Source organism: Leptidea sinapis, chromosome 27 (genome assembly GCF_905404315.1).
Source record: "Leptidea sinapis chromosome 27, ilLepSina1.1, whole genome shotgun sequence".
Classification (NCBI taxonomy): domain Eukaryota; kingdom Metazoa; phylum Arthropoda; class Insecta; order Lepidoptera; family Pieridae; genus Leptidea; species Leptidea sinapis.
Genome location: NC_066291.1, coordinates 6,779,301 through 6,798,152, shown reverse-complemented (window position 1 = coordinate 6,798,152; position 18,852 = coordinate 6,779,301). Strand labels below are relative to the sequence as shown.

General features: G+C 35.4%; 1 protein-coding gene across 2 annotated transcripts in view; it reads left to right on the top strand.

The window, feature by feature from the left end:
* The window catches only part of LOC126972835 (homocysteine S-methyltransferase-like), a 57,441-nt gene that overhangs the window by 20,098 nt on the left and 18,491 nt on the right, over positions 1 to 18,852 (top strand). For both annotated transcript variants that reach the window (XM_050819926.1, XM_050819925.1), the window contains one exon: positions 13,634 to 13,804. In XM_050819926.1, coding sequence (XP_050675883.1) covers positions 13,634 to 13,804 — 171 coding nt within the window. The remainder of the gene's footprint in view (positions 1 to 13,633; positions 13,805 to 18,852) is intronic.

Below are 18,852 nucleotides of genomic sequence, written 5' to 3'. Positions count from 1 at the left end.
GATATACACATACCCACACATACCCCCCACACACACACACAGAAGTAAACTAAATGTTATACGTACTCACTTATTTTTCTTGTTTCAGTTTATCTTTAGGAAGCTACTTAAGAATTTTGTCTTGCCTAAATAATATAAAATCTCTGTTGGCCCATGTTTTGTTATACAATACTTGAGAGTATTTAGAATAATTGCAATGTTTTATTTCCTTTACGATATTCGCAGTGTTAATAATAAATTATATAGGTCCTTATATAGATCCTTGCGGAATACCTCTTTCAACCTGACTACACTCTGACCGATCGACGTTGCCTTGCGTGCGATTTTTCTTATAGTTTTCGAACCATAGTAATGTTCGTGAGGAAAAAACATATTAATATGATGATTGCTTGGAAAGAACGTTACATTAAAGCAGTCGAATGCCGAATATAGTCCGGAAGTACTAAGACAGTACCCTCTCTTATGTTCTGAGCAGTCAAAATGTCATATACTAAATAAATGAGAGCAGCCGCGGTACATCTCTGTTTCCTAAATCCGGACTGCAGATCTAGTAAGATGTTATTTGATTCCAGATAAGTTCTAAGTTGTTCAGAAACTATTTTTTCTAATATTTTAGACAGTAATGGTAATATACTGATAGGCCGTAAATTGTAAAGTTATTCGGGTTATTAGTTTTTGGAAATGGCTTGAAAATGGCCGTTTACTGTAGTATACATATTAAAAAGATTATTATTTGAAAAAGATTAATTAAGTATAGCCTATGCTATAGTTTAGTTTATTTTTAATCTAATTAAGCTCAGATTGATCTGCTTTAATAAATATCAAACTTAAAAAAGTATAATTTGTAATAGTTATAACAGTTTAGAATACCTTAGATGTAATTTTGCATCCTATGGATACTCTAAGCATGTAAAACGTTGAACTAAAGTTTAAAAAACTCTTGCGGATGGAATTTCAAAAAATCCGTTCTTAGCTGACCTCTACTCGGTGAAAAGAATATTCCTACCAAATTTCAAGTCTTTAGCTCTAGTGGTTCCAGAGATATCGTGATGAGGAAATCTCTTATATATATATAGATTGAACTTCGGAAATGGATTGTCTTGATTCATACCACAAACAAGGATTCAAGGATTGGCCTTAAGATTTGAATGGTCAGGGCGAATGCGAAACGGATCGGAAATTAAAGATTTGCGGGCTAACTCGTCATGCAAAATGTTCAATAAGTAGTTGCTGCAGATCTGAAGAATTGCTATTATCATTGCTGCATTGATCTCTTGACATCGATCAAGTTATTTGCCCATGTTGCTACTAAACCAAAGCCTTACTTTCTGATAATAAATTCGTTATGTCCGGATGCAATTATCAATTTCACTCAAGCTCGTGTAATTGCGATGTTGTCATTACAAAGCCTCGTAGCGACAAGCAATTGAATACAAAGACAGTAGACACAATTAGGGAGTGAGGTGAGTGAGGGCGATGGGCGGCACAGATCTGGCGCTGTAGGGCTGTGTAATGTATTACTATTCAGACACACATGGGTCGTGCAGGTGGACACTCACAGCAAAATGTTCTTGAAACATTTAAGAGAATTACAATATTACAGGATGTATTTCTATTTATATTTCATTAATATGCAAAATTCTATGGAGGTAATGCCAAGCTCGGCTGACTATGACTTGTCGCTTTACTTTGTCGATTCGGTTCCCTTTTGAAGTACAACTTCTTTAGGCGTGACTTGAGGATAACTCAGATTTTTTTTGTAAAAAAGTAAATTGAAACAATTTTTAACCATTATAATTTAATGATTTAAAAAAATGTTTCAAATTGCTCAGTAATATTTTCTGAAAAACTCTAAGTGTATTTGTTCATTTATGACTACTTTGTAATAAATAATCAAATAAAAGATCTCAGTGTGACGTTTGCGACATTCGTTAATTTTTCTTTGTCCATCGGACAGGCAAAAGGTCCGAGCCCATAGAGCCATATTCGTTAATTTTCAATAACAACGTTATATTGATATGTGTGATATTAAAAATTTAATTATTTATTAATAATACGGCTTTTATTATAAGTATATATTTAACGGTATAAATTAAATCTTTAAATTTTTTAAGAATATTTGTTAAATACTGGATGTCCTAGATTAGGTGGGACAAACAAGGGCAAACGAAAATAACATAGTTTGTCTATGAGCTTTCAAATAAGCAAATAAAGTATATATATATATATATATATATATATATGTATCTGTTAATTATTCCTAAACTTAATTATAGTTAAGTTTTACTTCAATCGCGCGTTAAGATTACACGCACACACTTTTCTATCTTGCTGTATATCCGTTAAAAAGGGATTTATTTTCTCAAAATTGATTCCTTTAGAATTCTTTTTGATGTCATTTCTGATAACTACGAGATACTACTACCGCTTCTGAAACAAATGGCGCTCTGAGAGAGAAGAAACGGCGCAAGAAACTCTCCCAGCATACATTTTTTGCGCTCTTTTCATTAAAAATATAGAATATTGTACATTCATTTCTATCGCTATAAAATAATCACAATCTAGTCCCAGTTATAGATGTTCTTGTCTCTCGTACATTTGGTTGTCTGTGTGCTAATTTATTGTAAGTGTATGATACACACATACATAGACAATTGAAACTAGTTAGTACAATTTGTAGTAAACCGAAAGATTTTTTGTATCTCTTTTTAAAAGATACTTGATGACGGCTATCTCTCTATATACTATTAACTAGTTTTTAATTATGTACCAAAAGAAAGGTCGGGCTGTGTAGTTAATAGAAAATAAAGACAGTTATAAAAATAAATGAAGGACCATTGATGTAGAAAGGGCGAGAAACTAGCGATAGTAAAATTGTGAATTTTGCTGAAATTAGTCAATTATTTCCTGTTTCCTCGAGAAATTTAATTCATATTTTTTCACATAAATGTATGGTAACTGATAAAGCAGCTTTTGTTTTCGTAAGATTAAAATAATATACTTCGAAATAGTTTCTTGGTTTTTTCCGCTCGCATCAACTTTTCATATTATCTCTCGCATTTTGTCGGTACGAAGCTCGAAGTAGTGGAGTACGCACTCGTGCCAAGTAGACTCGTACCAATTGGACGGCCACTTCTAATATAAGATCTCTAATCTAGTATTCACAAATTCAGTTCCTTGAGATACAAAACGGGGGAAGAGGAGGCCATTTAAGAGATTGTAAGACGACGTGGTAAACGTTGTGGGGATACATTTACCCTGGGACAGACACCACCACCACCAGTCGGAGGCTCCTTTACATAGGATGCCGGATACCACAACGGTGCCTATTTTTGCCGTGAAGCAGTAATGTGTAAGCATTACTGTGTTTCTTAACATCTTACGTCTCAAGGTGACGAGCGCAGTTGTAGTGCCGCTCAGAATTTTTGGGTTTTAAAAGAATCCTGAGTGGCACTGCAATCAATGTGCAGTGCGTATCAATTACCGTATTATCAGTCCCTTATTTTCATAAAAAAAACACCAATGGGGAAACTTGGAGGAGGCTTTTACCTTCCTAGACGGTTCCTACAAATAACTTTTTATAGGTACTCTTAATGTTTTTTAATTATATTTGTTAATCTAGTTTATTTTTGTTGTATGTAAAAAAATTGTGTATAGGAAAAATAAAGCTCTTTTTATTTTATTTGCCACCCAGATTGTATGTCCGCTGTAAATCAAGTCTGATTCTCAGTATGTCATCTTCATTTCCCAATCTTTACTTAATAGAAAACGCTGGCATGTTTGTAAGGAGATCACCAAAACGTAATATAGATCGGGTATTGAAAAGCCAAAAGCAGGAAATGTATCAAAATGTAATCAAACTCGACTATTTCGGGAAGGATTCCGATCGAATATACAAAATGGCGGCTACACGACACTTTCCAACACGTTCATTCACAATGGCCGTACATTTGTGTCGTTAATATGCTTTCTCAACTTTCTCTTTGTTATTTGTTTTAAATGCGTTCACTTGTATTGCATCGGTAAAGATTAAGAATCCATTGGCATGAATTTGAGGGGGGAAGGGGGGAGGGGTTTACCTCCCCCTTTACCCTTTACCCTCTCCAGCACTCCCAGGGTGAGGAAACTTTTAGTTCCAGATTTAGAACTTTTTTTTATATCATAACCTCAAAATGTTCAAAAATTAATAAATAACATTTAAATGACACAATTTCGTTAGTTTTATTAATTACTTAAACTCTGTTTTATGAAATATTACTATAAATAAGGGGTGTTGCCATAGGTTAAGGTTAAGGTTGCCATAAAGGTTGGCTCATATTATGTATTTATGTTCTAACTTAACCTAACCTATCTTTAGTTTCTGGAAAAGGATTTGGTTTTCAGATAAGTTTTAGCTTGGTATAACTATAATCTTTAATCTCATCTAGATTCTGTTTTCTGAAATATTACTATAAATAATGGGTGTTGCGGGCTCACATGTATTTATGTTCTAACTTAACCTTACCTACCTTTAGTTTCTGGAAAAGGATTTGGATAGATATTATTGTTTTATATGAACAGAATCATAAAATATTTCTCATTGCAATCACTAACTGTCAAAGTCAAACTTCATAAATAGGTTGTGATGAATGAAATATTAAAAACTTTAAAAATGTATATCTCGTAAAGTAGACGTTTCCTCACAAAATGAATACCACAGTTGGATTCCTGATTTTTTTGTGATATAATAGTAATCTTGTTTTGTCACAAATCGTGCCAATGGATTCTAAACCCCAGCCCTTGCATCTTCCGCAATAATGATATATGACCATCAATAAAACTTATTGTAATACATAATAAAAGTAATTTTTCGTATAAGTTGTAATGGCATTATGTAGGTATATTGTCTAGTATAGTAAGTTAGCTGTTAATCAAATATAGTAATGATAATCGACATTTATATTTATATTACCTACCTTATATATAGATAATAAATTAAATAACATATATATACGTATAAATTTGCAGTTTTTTCGCACCCCAGAAGAGTGTTGCAATAAAAGTAAAAAAGGCAAAAACACACGTACTTTTATATATAATTATAAAATTTAGAATTACAATTTATAAATATGTAACAGGCCAATAACAAGAGAAAAGATTTGTTTTATTTAAATAATATATACCATAGTAAGAATTATTTGCAGAATTAATTCATGTGACAACTGAATATTCAAATTAATTGTCAAGTAATACCTGTGTTATACAAAGATACGATTCACATTTGCTGCACCTGTATCTTTGATAGTGACCCCCCCACCCACTCTAGACCGATTTACTTAATTGTACACGGGTCAACGGCCGATGACATTAAAATATTTACCCCCTTATTCATAATGGTCCGGTAACTTTAAACAGCCGCTTAGGAGTGTTTTTTCTCATTCTGACTTAGGTCAATAGAAGAAGACAGAGTGAGAATTAGCAATGCTTTAAGTTAGCAGACTATTATGAATAAGGGGGTTAGCGACGAGCGCAATAATTGTAGTACCGATCAGAGTTTTAGGGTTTTTCAAGAATCCTGAGCGGGACTATATTGTGATGGGCAGAGAGTTTTAATTACCATCAGCTGAACGTCCTGTCGTCTCGTCTCGTCACTCATTGTCATAAAAAAGTGCACAAAAAGGGAATCCCTCACTGTCAAGTGTATTGCACATTATAATTTAATTACATTTATAAATTTTCATGGCGACTGTACTAGTGTTTTGACGAATTACAAGTTAGGTCGCTTTTAGCATGTCATTTCCTTGCATCTGTCGGCGCAAGTACGACCCCGTCTCGTGTCATCGTCCTTTGAAAGCCCTTTTCTTCGTCATAAAGCGGGGTTTCTTTTCATTCAGTCAAGCTGAAAAGTGTCTCCAGCCACACAAGTCCCAGGAGGCATAATCCTTACTGCCTCGTTTCCCACCCTCAATTGGAAAATCGCTGTGACGAATAAAATATGACTTTACGGCTTACATATCCGGCGTCTAACGGTTTTTTATTTTTCTTGTATCATATTATAATGTGAACCATAAAAAAATTAATTTAGGAGAAACTACACCTTTAGATGAAACTGCAGACAAAAATTTTGTTAAGTGAAGTATCTACTTACATCGTATAGAAAATAATATTTTTTTACTTTCAAAACTTACATTTTTTATCATGGTGAAAAAATTTCTTAATGTATATCTATTGCAATTTTTTATTTCGAGCTATATTGGATAATTATTTTGGAATTTACATTATGTTTAATATAAGACCACAAATGGCTGTGTACTTATAGTTATTTATGCAACTGTTGTGTAATAAGGCGTATTAAAACACGAATGTAGATTGAGAATAATAATAGTATCACATGAGTGTTTTAATACCTAATTATCAACAGTTGCATACAAGACTTTATCTACACCCAGAAAATGAATCCTCTAAAAGATTCTGAAACAGTTAGCTTACTGCTAACATTAAAACACCAGTCCTAGTAGTTAGTAACCTAATATCATTCATTACTGATTATATACAAATAAACTAAGTATTAATGAAATAATTATTTATTTTAGTAGTAACTTACATTTTGTATGGTGCAATAATTAAAATTCACTAGAATATTATGTTCTTTTGCAGCGTTTAAAATGAATCGCTCACTTTTTGTAAACAAAACAATAAAAATGGCGGGATTAAAATAACCTACTTATTTTTTACGGCGCGCGACTTCTGGTATTGTGGAACGCGCGTAAACAAAAATGTTCTTTTTTTGAAATTCATACAGATACCAGGCATCGAGCACTAGGAATGTGGCTGTCTGTTGAAATTCTTTGCGCATGAGGTGATCAAAAAAAACATAGGAGTGTTGTTATGAAATTCAGTACAACATTACATTATTACTCGTTTGGATGATGTAATGGTTATTAGAACATTGGGTGTTTTAATGTTGGCAATAAACTAACTGTTTCAGAATCTTTAATAGAGCATTTAAAGCATGGGTGTAGATAAATATAATAATTACATACTCACTGTATCTGTAAGCATAGTTTTTTTTTAAGGTTAATTTTTTAGAGCATTGCTAAGAAGGCCATCATCTCAAACCAAAATACAATAAAAGAAGAATATTTAAATTAATTTTCAATAAAATTTAGGTCTTTGTATAGGGAATTAAAGTTTTCAGACACTAAATTAGTATTATTTGAAAAATAAAAACAACCAAAAATTCTTATAATTGCATAAAGAAAAGCTGTAAAAATCAGCCTATAGATACTTACACTTGATTTCTCAGTGCCGCACAGTTATCTATAAGAAATAAAATTGCATTTTTATTTTGCCATATGAATGCTTTTAATTGAATAAATCTGATTAAGATTTGAAATCCAAAAAAAAAACCAATGAGTTTCCTATTCTCTTTTATTCTTTCTGTTGGAGCTTTTGCTGAAGGGCCCTTCAATACACAATTAGCCCAGACAGTATGTCGGTGAATATTTTTCAACACACTTGCTCGTAAAGTGAGTGTTATTACATCTTTTTTTGCACCGTAAACCGAACTGTTACACACGTGCATAAAAATATTACACACTAGTGCATAATAGAATTATCCCTACAAAGTTAAGTTAGTACCTAATTGCAAATTATTTGATACTAAACAGAGCATTTTCAATTTAATCGGGTAACACAGTTTATTTGTAATAACAAAGAAAATCCATTTACATTTTTGGATGTAGGAGGACGTAATAATCAATATCACTTATTTTTTTTGTAAAAAATATGATGTAATTTTTTGTTATTTATTAATTTGAAAATAAATATCTAAATCGTAAAAATTACTTAACCTTCAACTAGCAATATCAACCGACCGTCCGCCCGGCCGCCATTTTGATGTAGTCTGTCACTGACAACAAACGCCCGTGCTAGTCACACGCATTTACGTTCGCTGAGTGTTCTCTCGCATTGGTTATACCTCGAGTTGAGTAGTTTTGTTCCTTAGTGTGACTTTTGGGAATGCTTAGATTGGGCTGAGTACCTTGATCGTGAAAATGCTGAAAGGACGTATGTTGGAAAATTGTCCTTCCACAACACGACACAATTAGTAGGTACGACTCATGTTAATAATAGGAATTAAACTACACTGGCCTTCAAAAGTAAGTATCACACTTTTAAAATTGGGATAACGTTTTAAGTTCACAAGATATACTTTCGAAATAAAAAGGACTCCAAAGAGAATTTAATTTTGTACATAAAAACTTTATAGTCGGTAACCTTCTTTTAAGAATTGGCTGAAAAAAACTTTTAAAAACAAAACCATTCCTTTTTCAAAGTGGACGTTTCCGAATTACAATTTTACCATTCACATTTTTCTATCTGTTATAAATTTTTTTCAAGATCGATGGGTCTTGTTTTAAAAATTTATGCTAAAAAGCACATATCATTTATTTATCATGCCTCTTTCAGTTGAAGAATGTGCTAGGATCATGGCTTTTCTGGAACTAGGCATCAGTATGCGTCGCACTGCAAGAATGGTGGGTGTGACAGTACGAACGGTCCAGAAGGTAAGGCGAAGGTACGAAGAGACTGGACACCATCTGAGGAGACCTTGTAACGGCAGACCCAGGTGTACCAGTGCCCGAGAAGATCGTTATATTATTTCCACTGTGTTAAGAAATCGCCACCAAAATACAGTTGAAGTCCAGCAACAGCTACTTCAGACCCGGAGGGACTACATTATGGACAGTACAGTGAGAAGAAGACTTGCTGAAGCAAATTTGAAACCCCGAAGACCAGCGAGTGGCCCAAAACTCGAGAGACAGCATCGAGTAGCGAGACTGCGATACCGTGAACACATGCAGTGGGATGAAGAAGAATGGTCAAGAATTTTGTTTACAGATGAGTCTCGATTCTCCCTTTACACTTCTGATGGAAGGCGAAGTATTTACAGGCGACCTGGTGATCGATACCTTCAAGCCTGCATCTCAGAAAGAGTCCAATACGGTGGAGGCAGTGTACATGTATGGGCTGGCATATCTTCAGAAGGTCGCACAGAGCTAGTAGCCATAGAAAATGGCACCCTCACTGGGCAAAGATATGCTCAAGAGATTCTCAATGAGTATGCAGGGCCGTATTTAGCAAATATGGGTGATGGATCGATGCTGATGCATGATAATGCCCGGCCACACACGGCTCATATCGTACAAGAGTATATTCAGAAGGTCGGTATCAGCGTGATGGCTTGGCCATCAAGAAGTCCTGATCTCAACCCGATTGAACACGCCTGGGATGAGCTTGGGAGGCTAGTCAGAAATCGCAGACCACCACCTATACCCTCAGGGCACTAAAGCAGGCCCTGGTAGAAGAATGGGAGAATGTTCCCCAACATCGGCTCCGAAACCTAGTGTTCAGTATGCCCAACCGGCTCGAAGCTGTAATCAGAGCTCGAGGAGGCAATACCAGTTATTAAAAATTAAATAACATGTAATACATTTTAGTTGATTTTTTTTACACTAAACTAAAAATGTCTATTTTCATTGTTTTATCTTTTTTAAGTTAAAAATGTTACTAATGTATAATTTTAGTTTCTAAGAATTGAAGCCTATAAAATTTGCAACAAAACGTTTTTAATCTTAAATCTCTACCTTCTATAGTTGAGAAAAAAAATTAAATTGAAAAGTGTGATACTTACTTTTGCAGGCCAGTGTATTTTAGTGTATTTGTATGCCAGATACTAAGATGAAAGTAAAATTGCATATAATGTTAATTTCTTAATAAAGGTTTCAACCTTAAAATATTGTTATCTTCTTGATTAAATAACATGTTACACCTTATTTACATATAATCATTTATTTCTAGCGATTTTTTGTAATCTGTGACACAAAAATCGTCACCTTTTTGCTCTTAATAGTGATTTTCATTATTATAACACTAGAAATAAGGGATTGCTTGTAACTAATTCTAGTAGGCTTCATAAGATACATAATAGCTTTAAGGTTAGCTTATGTATACACTTCTATAATAAAGTCCCAGCCACTGTTCAGGCATTATAAATAAATTTAAATGTATTATAAAAAAAATGGCTCTGTCGTAAATCCTATTACTCCATTGCTGAATATCTAAATGATCGGACAGCCTGGGACTAGATTGTGATTATTTTATGGCGATAGAAACGACTGTACAATATTGTATATTTTTATTGAAAAGAGCGCAAAAAAGAAGAATGCTGGGAGAGTTTCTTGCACCGCTTTTTCTCTCTCAGAGCGCCATTTGTTTCCGAAACGGTAGTAGTATCTAGTAGTTTTTAGAAATGACATCAAAAAGAATTCTAAAGGAATCAATTTTGAGAAAATATATGTCTTTTATGCCTTTTAATGTAGAAATCGTTATGTGTGGCTCATCACTAAGGGGGCGGTACCGGTCCATGAAGTACATTATTATTTGTATGAAATTTTAACATAAACAATACGAAACTTCATCGGCATATAATATTATTGTAATTAAAATAATTTCTAAGATTATGAAGCTGTAAATGTTCATTTAGAAGAGTCGCAATGTGTTTCTTACCATTTCTTGTCATCTCATCTTCTTCCGAAGTGGTGGTAAATGCTAAAAAGAAACACTTCTAACTACTAAAGTTTATAACTGTCATTTAATCGACCTATATGAATACAGTGATATTGGTTTGATTTTTTGACAAGACTCTGTCACTAGTCTGTTTGTCTATGTGTTTGTCAGCGAGTTATATCACATAAACAGTCAAAGGCTGAAATTTGGACAGAATTGCCCACAAAAGGCCAAGCAATACATTATTGTCTATTGCCAGTCTCGAACAATGTGTGACGTTGACTTTGCTAATAATTGAAAAATAAAATGCCGTGTTGCGTAGCAAAACTTTGTAAAATTATTACTACAAGAAATAAGAAAGACACTGGGATCACATATCATCGTTAAATATTTTGTATTTTATTATTTTCAATGTAAAATAACACGAAGCGTATGTTACAAAATTTTAAAGATACCAATGAGTGTGAAGATGCCACGCACACAAGCATCTAATAGTTACCGTAATAAAAAAGCTATTGTTCTTAGGTAGTGCGGTATCTAACTGGAGCGCAGCAGAGACCAATCCTTAATCTAAGACAATAAATGATAAAATCTAAGATTATTATTACCATTTTAATTTTTTTTTAATTGTATATTATACATATTTATTTATTTATAATCGCTTATAAAATGCTCACAGAATACCTTTACTTATTTATGGTGTATGTGGATGATGCAGCTACTGTACTCAATAACTTTTGTATTGTTGTATGAGTGTGTTTGTTGCATCATTTTACATATTATATTGTAATTGAAATGATTTGTAAATCGATGTAAATGTAAATCTTGATATAAAAGAGTGGCAATGAGTTTCTTGCTACTTCTTCTCATTAGCTTCAACCCTTTACGAAGTAGCGGATGATTCAATAAGAAAAAAAAAATTTTTTTTACTTTCATAAGTGTCATTTTCGTGACCTACGTGAATAAACTGATTTTGATTTGATTTGATTTGATGTATATTATATTGCCGATACATAATTTTAGTATAATAATTTAATTTATTTGGGGTACTATATTAGTTAGGTACATAGTTGTTACAAAATATCTGTTACGGAGTATACATTGGTAAAAAGTAAGTAACTTTAATTTTACCAGTATTCTGGCTTCACACTAGGATTCCCTGTGTCGTGACGTGTCGTGGGTCCAGTCTCTTCCCATATATTAGTGCAAAATAAAAATAAAAGAGGTTCGCGTGTGTGTGTGTGTGTGTGTGTATGGATGTGTGTGTATGTGTTTGTGTGTGTGCTAAGTAAGAAAAGAAAATTGCTATCGTTGGTATAATAATTTAAATAATTGTTTTTTTAGTTTATTACATTTGCTTATGTTTACTATATGTCAGTATACTGTATCTATTGTTATAAGCATAGCGTATTTATTGGTCGTAACTACTGAAAAGTACTAGAGGGAGTGCGACAACACTTTACGTGTCCTCAATACAGATTGAGACATGTTAATGACCTCAGACGTTCTAAACATTTCAATCGTATTAAAGTTTCAGTGGTAAGGACTTTAAAATATTTGAAAAAAAAATCTATGAACGATGCGGGACTCGAAACCGCGATCTGTCGCGTTTCGTTCAAGCGCTCTTCCAACTGAGCCAACCGTTCGAGTCACGTATCTTTGATAAAAACTTGTATGCATTGTTCAACTCTTAGGTAAGGCATCGTTCATAAAATTTTGTTTTCAAATTTAATTTGTGTAATTAATCCCAGAAGTGAGGGTTATCACTTTAAATACAAAACAAATTGACTTTAATAGATAGGTAAATAACGTTTTTACTTTAATATTTACGATATTTGAAACTGGTGAGGATTGGAAAATACAACAAAAAAAATGAGTGAATGAATGAATGAATAGTTTTCACATAAGGCCAAATATTGAAATGGAATAAATACTGAAAATATACAAATGATTCTGTTGATGATTATTAATAAAAAAATAATAAAAATATTTCTCATTTTCGACGAACGTGAAGGAGTGTTTTCATATTTTGTTTTTCCAAACTGATTTAAAATTTTAGTGTAACTTAAGCTAGAACTTTGCGAACTTGTTCAGTTGATGCGAGTCTAGTCTATCAACTTAGCTATTTTTGTTGTTTAAGTTTGTCACTTAAATATTCAACTGGTTGTTACTTACAATGCTATCTACACCTTGGTCATAAATGTTGTCACCAAGAAACCAGTGGGAGGCTCCTTTGCATAGATTATGGGTACCACAACGGCGCCTATTCCTGTTGTGAGTGAGAGAGCAATAATGAGTAAGCATTATTGTGTTTCGGTCTGAAGGGCAGAGGCGTTGCTAGTGAAATTACTGGACAAATGAGACTTAACATCTTATGTACTAAGGTGACGAGCGCAGTTGTAGTGCCACTCAGAATTTTTGGAGTTTTTCAAGATGCGGCACTGCAATGTAATAGGCAAAGCGTATTATTATTATTACCATCAGCTGAACGTCCTGCTCGTCTCGTCCCTTATTTTCATAAAATCATAAAATAAAATAAATAAATATAAAGTTGAAATATAATCAATGATTTTATACGCTATTTAGTTCCAAATGAAATTGTTGCGAAGTGTTTATTAAGTTGTAAACAAAGCGTCGTATATAACACAGGTATTTGTTAGCGCGGCGTAGTTCCCGCTTCAATGGCGGCTCCAACACGCGTAATCAATCACCTTGTCTCTAATACGTACCCATTTGAGCGGCATCTATTTATTACATAATTAATTTCTTCAACCCCCAATACTGAGCTGTGAGCTGTTTCTCGTCACGGGGAGTAAGTTACTAACTGTTTCTTATTGAATCCCCGAGATCGGATTGAATAACGAAGTTTTAATAACGCGGAGTGCTCGCAGGCTCTACGCCGCACCCTGTGCCTCTCAATAATAGTTGAGACTTATACTGAAATACAACAATATTTATGGAACTAGTTGTTGTAAGCTTTCGAAGTATAATTATTGTTATAAATTAGTAGCCTTGTGTGGCGTTAATGACGAACATTACTCAACATGAGATATGTAATTTGTATTAATTGTTTTACTTGCAGCTGGGGCACATTTAATAATTACGAATACATACCAAGCCTCGGTGGACGGCTTCGTGAAGCACTTAGATGTTACGCCGGAGCAGGCGTATCAGCTCATCAAACGTGCTGTGGAATTGGCTAAAAAAGCACGCGAGTCCTATCTGGAAGAATACAAAGATTATATTCAAAACGGTAAGTGAAACGATTGCAACCTCGTATTATATAATATCAGCTATAACTTTATTACATATTAAACTTTTTTTTTTATGATAATAAGGGACGAGACGTGCAGGACGTTCAGCTGATGGTAATTGATACGACATGCCCATTACAATGCAGTGCCGCTCAGGATTCTCAAAAAACCCAAAAATTCTGAGCGGCTCTACAATTGCGCTCATCACCTTGAGACATAAGATGTTAAGCCAAATGAGGCCCAGTAATTTCACTAGCTACGGCGCCCTTCATACCGAAACACAATAATGCTTACACATTACTGCTTCACGGCAGAAATAGACGCCGTTGTGGTACCAATAATCTAGCCGGCTTCCTGTGCAAAAGAGCCTCCCACTGGTGAAAAACTTATAATTAAACTATTTAATTATTTAATATTAAAACTGGTCTTTGTTTCTAAAAATAGTTAAGCCCATAAGCTTGTGGGTCGTCTGCAAGTAAATAATAATAGGTTTTCAAGGAGCTTTCTTCAACGTGCAACTTACAAAGCTGTGGAATGAGCTTCTTGTGTGGAAACACATTCTGGGACGATACGAAATCAGCGTTCAAAAAAGCGCGTACAACTTCCTTAAAGGCCGGCAACGCTCCTGTGATTCCTGTGGTGTTGCAAGAGAATGTGGGTGTCCATCTTTTCCATAAAAAAAAATAAATGTGCATGATTACCAGAGTTACAGAGTAGAAGTTGCTAAGCCCTCATGTTTATGGTAATATTCTCGATACCTTTGTAAGCAACTCCGCTTTCCATAGAACAATTGACAGAAGTCGCGAGCCAGATCTTCTTGAGGGATCTCTTCAACGTTTGTTTAGCGTATGCGTAGTCACTGAATCTTCACAAAGCAAATACTTCGGACTTGGGTCGGGACTAAATGAAAGTCGCCAGGCCTCAGACTGAGCCCGTGTGGTGGATGAAACAATGTCTCAACACCCACACTACTCAAACATTCAATTGTGTGTGTGGCGACATGCGGATGCTCAAGTGTTGTATGCTTTGCATGCACCAATGCTTGTCCAAATCTGTTGATGCAGGTCACTCCCTCGCCAGCCTCTATCATGCACCCGCACCGGACAGGAATGATGTGATCGTCAGCTGTCACTAGAAGTCCCTCGCGTGTCATTAAGATTCCTACGACGACGCATTATCAAGCAATTGCAAGCTGTGCCACGGGAAGAGGCTTGTTCATAAAAGGCTAATCAAAGTCTATCTATGCTTGACCAAGACTACAAGCAAAATCAATAATTATAGATTTTTTTCTGTCCTTAGACGGAATTTACACACTTTTCAAATTTTCACCAATTCTTTAAGAATAACATATGATAGATGAATTCAGTATACTAACATCATTGGGTTACCAAAGTGTACTAAATTCGAAATATATATTAATTTTTATTAGATTTGTTTCTAATCAGTCAATTTTTTTTTAATTCATCTAGTGGCACCAGATGCATCTCCAGTCATGCTTGGCCAGTGAATAATAAACACATTCGTTGTAACTCTTGGAGATTCTTCTCCAAGTGTAACAACTGTGTACAAACACAGAGAAATGAATAGGATAACAGAAGAGAGAGGGGTCGCAGGAAATACAGGATGTTGATTAATTCCGAGGAGGACGAGTCCTTCATATCCAGATAGAAATTACACTAATAGAAGTCCTTTGGTTACATGTGAACGAAAGGATCTATAGATAAACTTTTAAAATTAGTATTCAAAACCACCAGTATTCTTTTAGCATCTTTTGTTTCTTGTGCCACTTTTTTTGATTAAGAGAATGCACGTGCAATACCGTACACAACACAGATGAAACCATACGCTGCAAGATTTTATATTATTTTGGCCTCAAAAATAATGAATAGATCAGAAAATGTCAGGAATGTTCATATTTAGACTTGAACAAAGAACGGGTTCGCAGGCCCACATAAGGGGATTCTGTAGCATTAATTATAATTTGTGAGGGTCTCCGGTATTTGTAACGCGATGTTGCTAGCAAAACTTTATAAGTCATCTATAATAATTATTACATGTTTTACAAATACTTTATTAAGATTCATTACTTTTGTGTGCACATCCATGGCGCAGTGCTCTTTACATATTATTTCAGTACATTTATGAAAATTTAATATACGTTCACAAAAATCGTCACCTTTTTGCTCTTAATTGTGATTTTCATTATTATAACACTAGAAATAAGGGATTGCTTGTTACTAATTCTAGTAGGCTTCATAAGATACATAATAGCTTTAAGGGTAAATGTATACACTTTTATAATAAAGTCCCAGTCACTGTTCAGGCATTATCTATAAATAAATTTAAATGTTTTATTAAAAAATGGCTCTGTCGTAAATCATACTACTCCACAGCAGAATATCTAAGTGATCGGACAGCCTGGATTATGATTGTTTTATAGCGATAGAAGTACAGTCAGTACAATATTATATATTTTTATTGAAAAGAACGCAAAAAAAGAATGCTGGGAGAGTTTCTTGCGCCGCTTCTTCTCTCTCAGAGCGCCATTTGTTTCCGAAGCGGTAGTAGTACCTAGTATATTAGAAATGACATCAAAAAAAATTCTAAAGGAATCAATTTTGAGAAAATAAATGCCTTTTATGCCTTTTATCATATTTAGTATATATTCTGATAACTAATTGTAGTATGAGTAAGAATTGTTAAAAAACGTCTGTGTAGTAAAGGTAGTAAAGAACATAAATGACTTTCTTAATGATACTGACACGGGAGTGGGTCAGGGATTGGAAATAATACTCCGCTTATAGGAACGAGTCTTTATTTGCGTTCACTTTTTCTGAACTTGCACTTCGCCGGTCTGCCGCTGTTCCTCTTGTGGGCGGCGGTACCTTCAACGCGTCACACCGCACCGAACACTAAGTCTCTTCTATCTTCTTCCTCTTGGAACACTTCCACTTTTCACTACTTCTTCTTCTTCTTCTTTACACTTTCGAGTCAGAACTAGAACTGCCGTAGGCCACGCTAAGTACGGCTTATATACCCCCGGATCCGTTCTATTTTCAAAATGATTCTCCCATTCCATCTTTAAATTTAAATTGTACTAGAAAATTCTTTTAACTATTTTTATCCTGCTTACACATTTTCCATCCCTTTTTTTCTGTTCGATTTGATCCTGAACTAACTAGAAATTTCCTTTAACTTCACAAAACCCAAAAAAATCCATACACTGGTAGGTGTATCGAACCCGGGTCTACAGCGTCTAAAGTAAACACTTTTCCGCTGAGCTACGAGTAATGCTGACGGAGCTGTTGAAATTAACAATGTCTTGAAGTTTGACAACTCTCGTCATATACTTCGAAGGGTTGCTACGCAACACTGCCCCCTCCCAAGACATGATCGTCCCGATCATCGTTGCTTCCGTAGTACTTAGCCACCCGATCGACATGTACGATTTTCGGGGGACTTCGAGGGTTACGCTGTATCCTGAGAGTCACATTATTTATCCTTGTGATTACTTTGTATGGTCCGTCCCAACTTGGTTGGAGCTTCGGAGACTTCCCCTTTCGCCTTACAGGATTGTGTAACCAAATCAGGGTTCCCTCTTCAAAACCAGGAATATTAGCTCTTCGATCGTAGCGGGTCTTCATCCGTTCACTTGCCTTAAGCCCAGTTGTTCTAATTTCCTCGTAGATGTCAACCATCTTTTTCCGTAACTCATCCACATATTCTGTTATACTTTTCGGAGTATCCGGTGGACAGCCTGAGAGTAAATCAGCTGGCAATTTCAATTCCCTTCCAAAATTGGCGTACGCAGGAGTCACCGTTGTCGTCTCGTGTATTGCGCTTCTATACGACATAAGAAACAGTGGAATGTACTCATCCCAGTTATCCTGATGACTATCCACTACTTTTGCCAGATGTCGCTCCAATGTTTGGTTAAACCTCTCCACCATCCCGTCCGACTGTGGATGATATGGCGTAGTTCTGGTCTTATGGATTCCCAAGATCTTGCAAACTTCTTGAAATACTTGTGATTCGAAGTTCCGCCCTTGGTCACTGTGCAACTCCAAAGGCACACCGAATCTGCAGAAAACTTCATTCACCAGCTTCGTCGCAACGGTAATTGCTTCTTGATTCGGTAGAGCAAATGCTTCCGGCCACTTCGTGAAATAATCCATCACCACCATTATGTAACGGTTTCCAGATTTGGTGACTGGGAACGGTCCGGCAATATCCGGAGCTACTCTTTCCCACGGAGCCCCAACATTGTACAACTTCATAGCTCCTCTGCTTCTGGTCTGAGGTCCTTTGACAGCAGCACAACTCTTGCATTTTCGGTACCAGTCTTCCACATCATCACGGCAATGCAACCAGTAAAATCGTTTTTTAATTTTTGTGAGAGTTCTTCTTATTCCCAAATGTCCACCTGAAGAACCATCGTGATAAGCTCTCAGGATCTCGTTCACCTTCTCCCTGGGAACGACCAGTTACAGATGGCAATCCTTTCCTTGCGGGGTTTCCCATTTACGGCAGAGCAACCCGTCATGCATCACCAAACTGTTCCATTGTGCCCAGAGACTCTTGGTAGCCGTACTGTGTCTAGCCACTTCAGACCATTTTGGTTTAAGTGATCCACTTGCTAGCCAATGTAAAAGTGGTTGAAGATCCTTATCATTTTCCTGAGCTCTCCTCATTGCATCGTTGCTCCAGATCTCGTCGATCGAATCTGTTCTGATCAGCCGAATCATAAAATTCTCTTTCTCCTCCTGACGAATGCAATGTTTGCATTCCATCGGACAAGGTCTTCTAGATAACGCATCTGCATTTCCATGACTTTTTCCTCCTCGATGCTCGATTTCAAAGTCATACTCTTGAAGTTGCTCAATCCATCTGGCCACTTGTCCTTCCGGATTCTTGAATTCTAGTAACCACTTCAAGGCGGCATGATCAGTCCTTACGAGGAATTTGCGACCCAACAAGTACTTTTTGAAATGTTCTAATGTCTTCACCACGGCCAGTAACTCCCTACGAGTTACACAGTAGTTTCTCT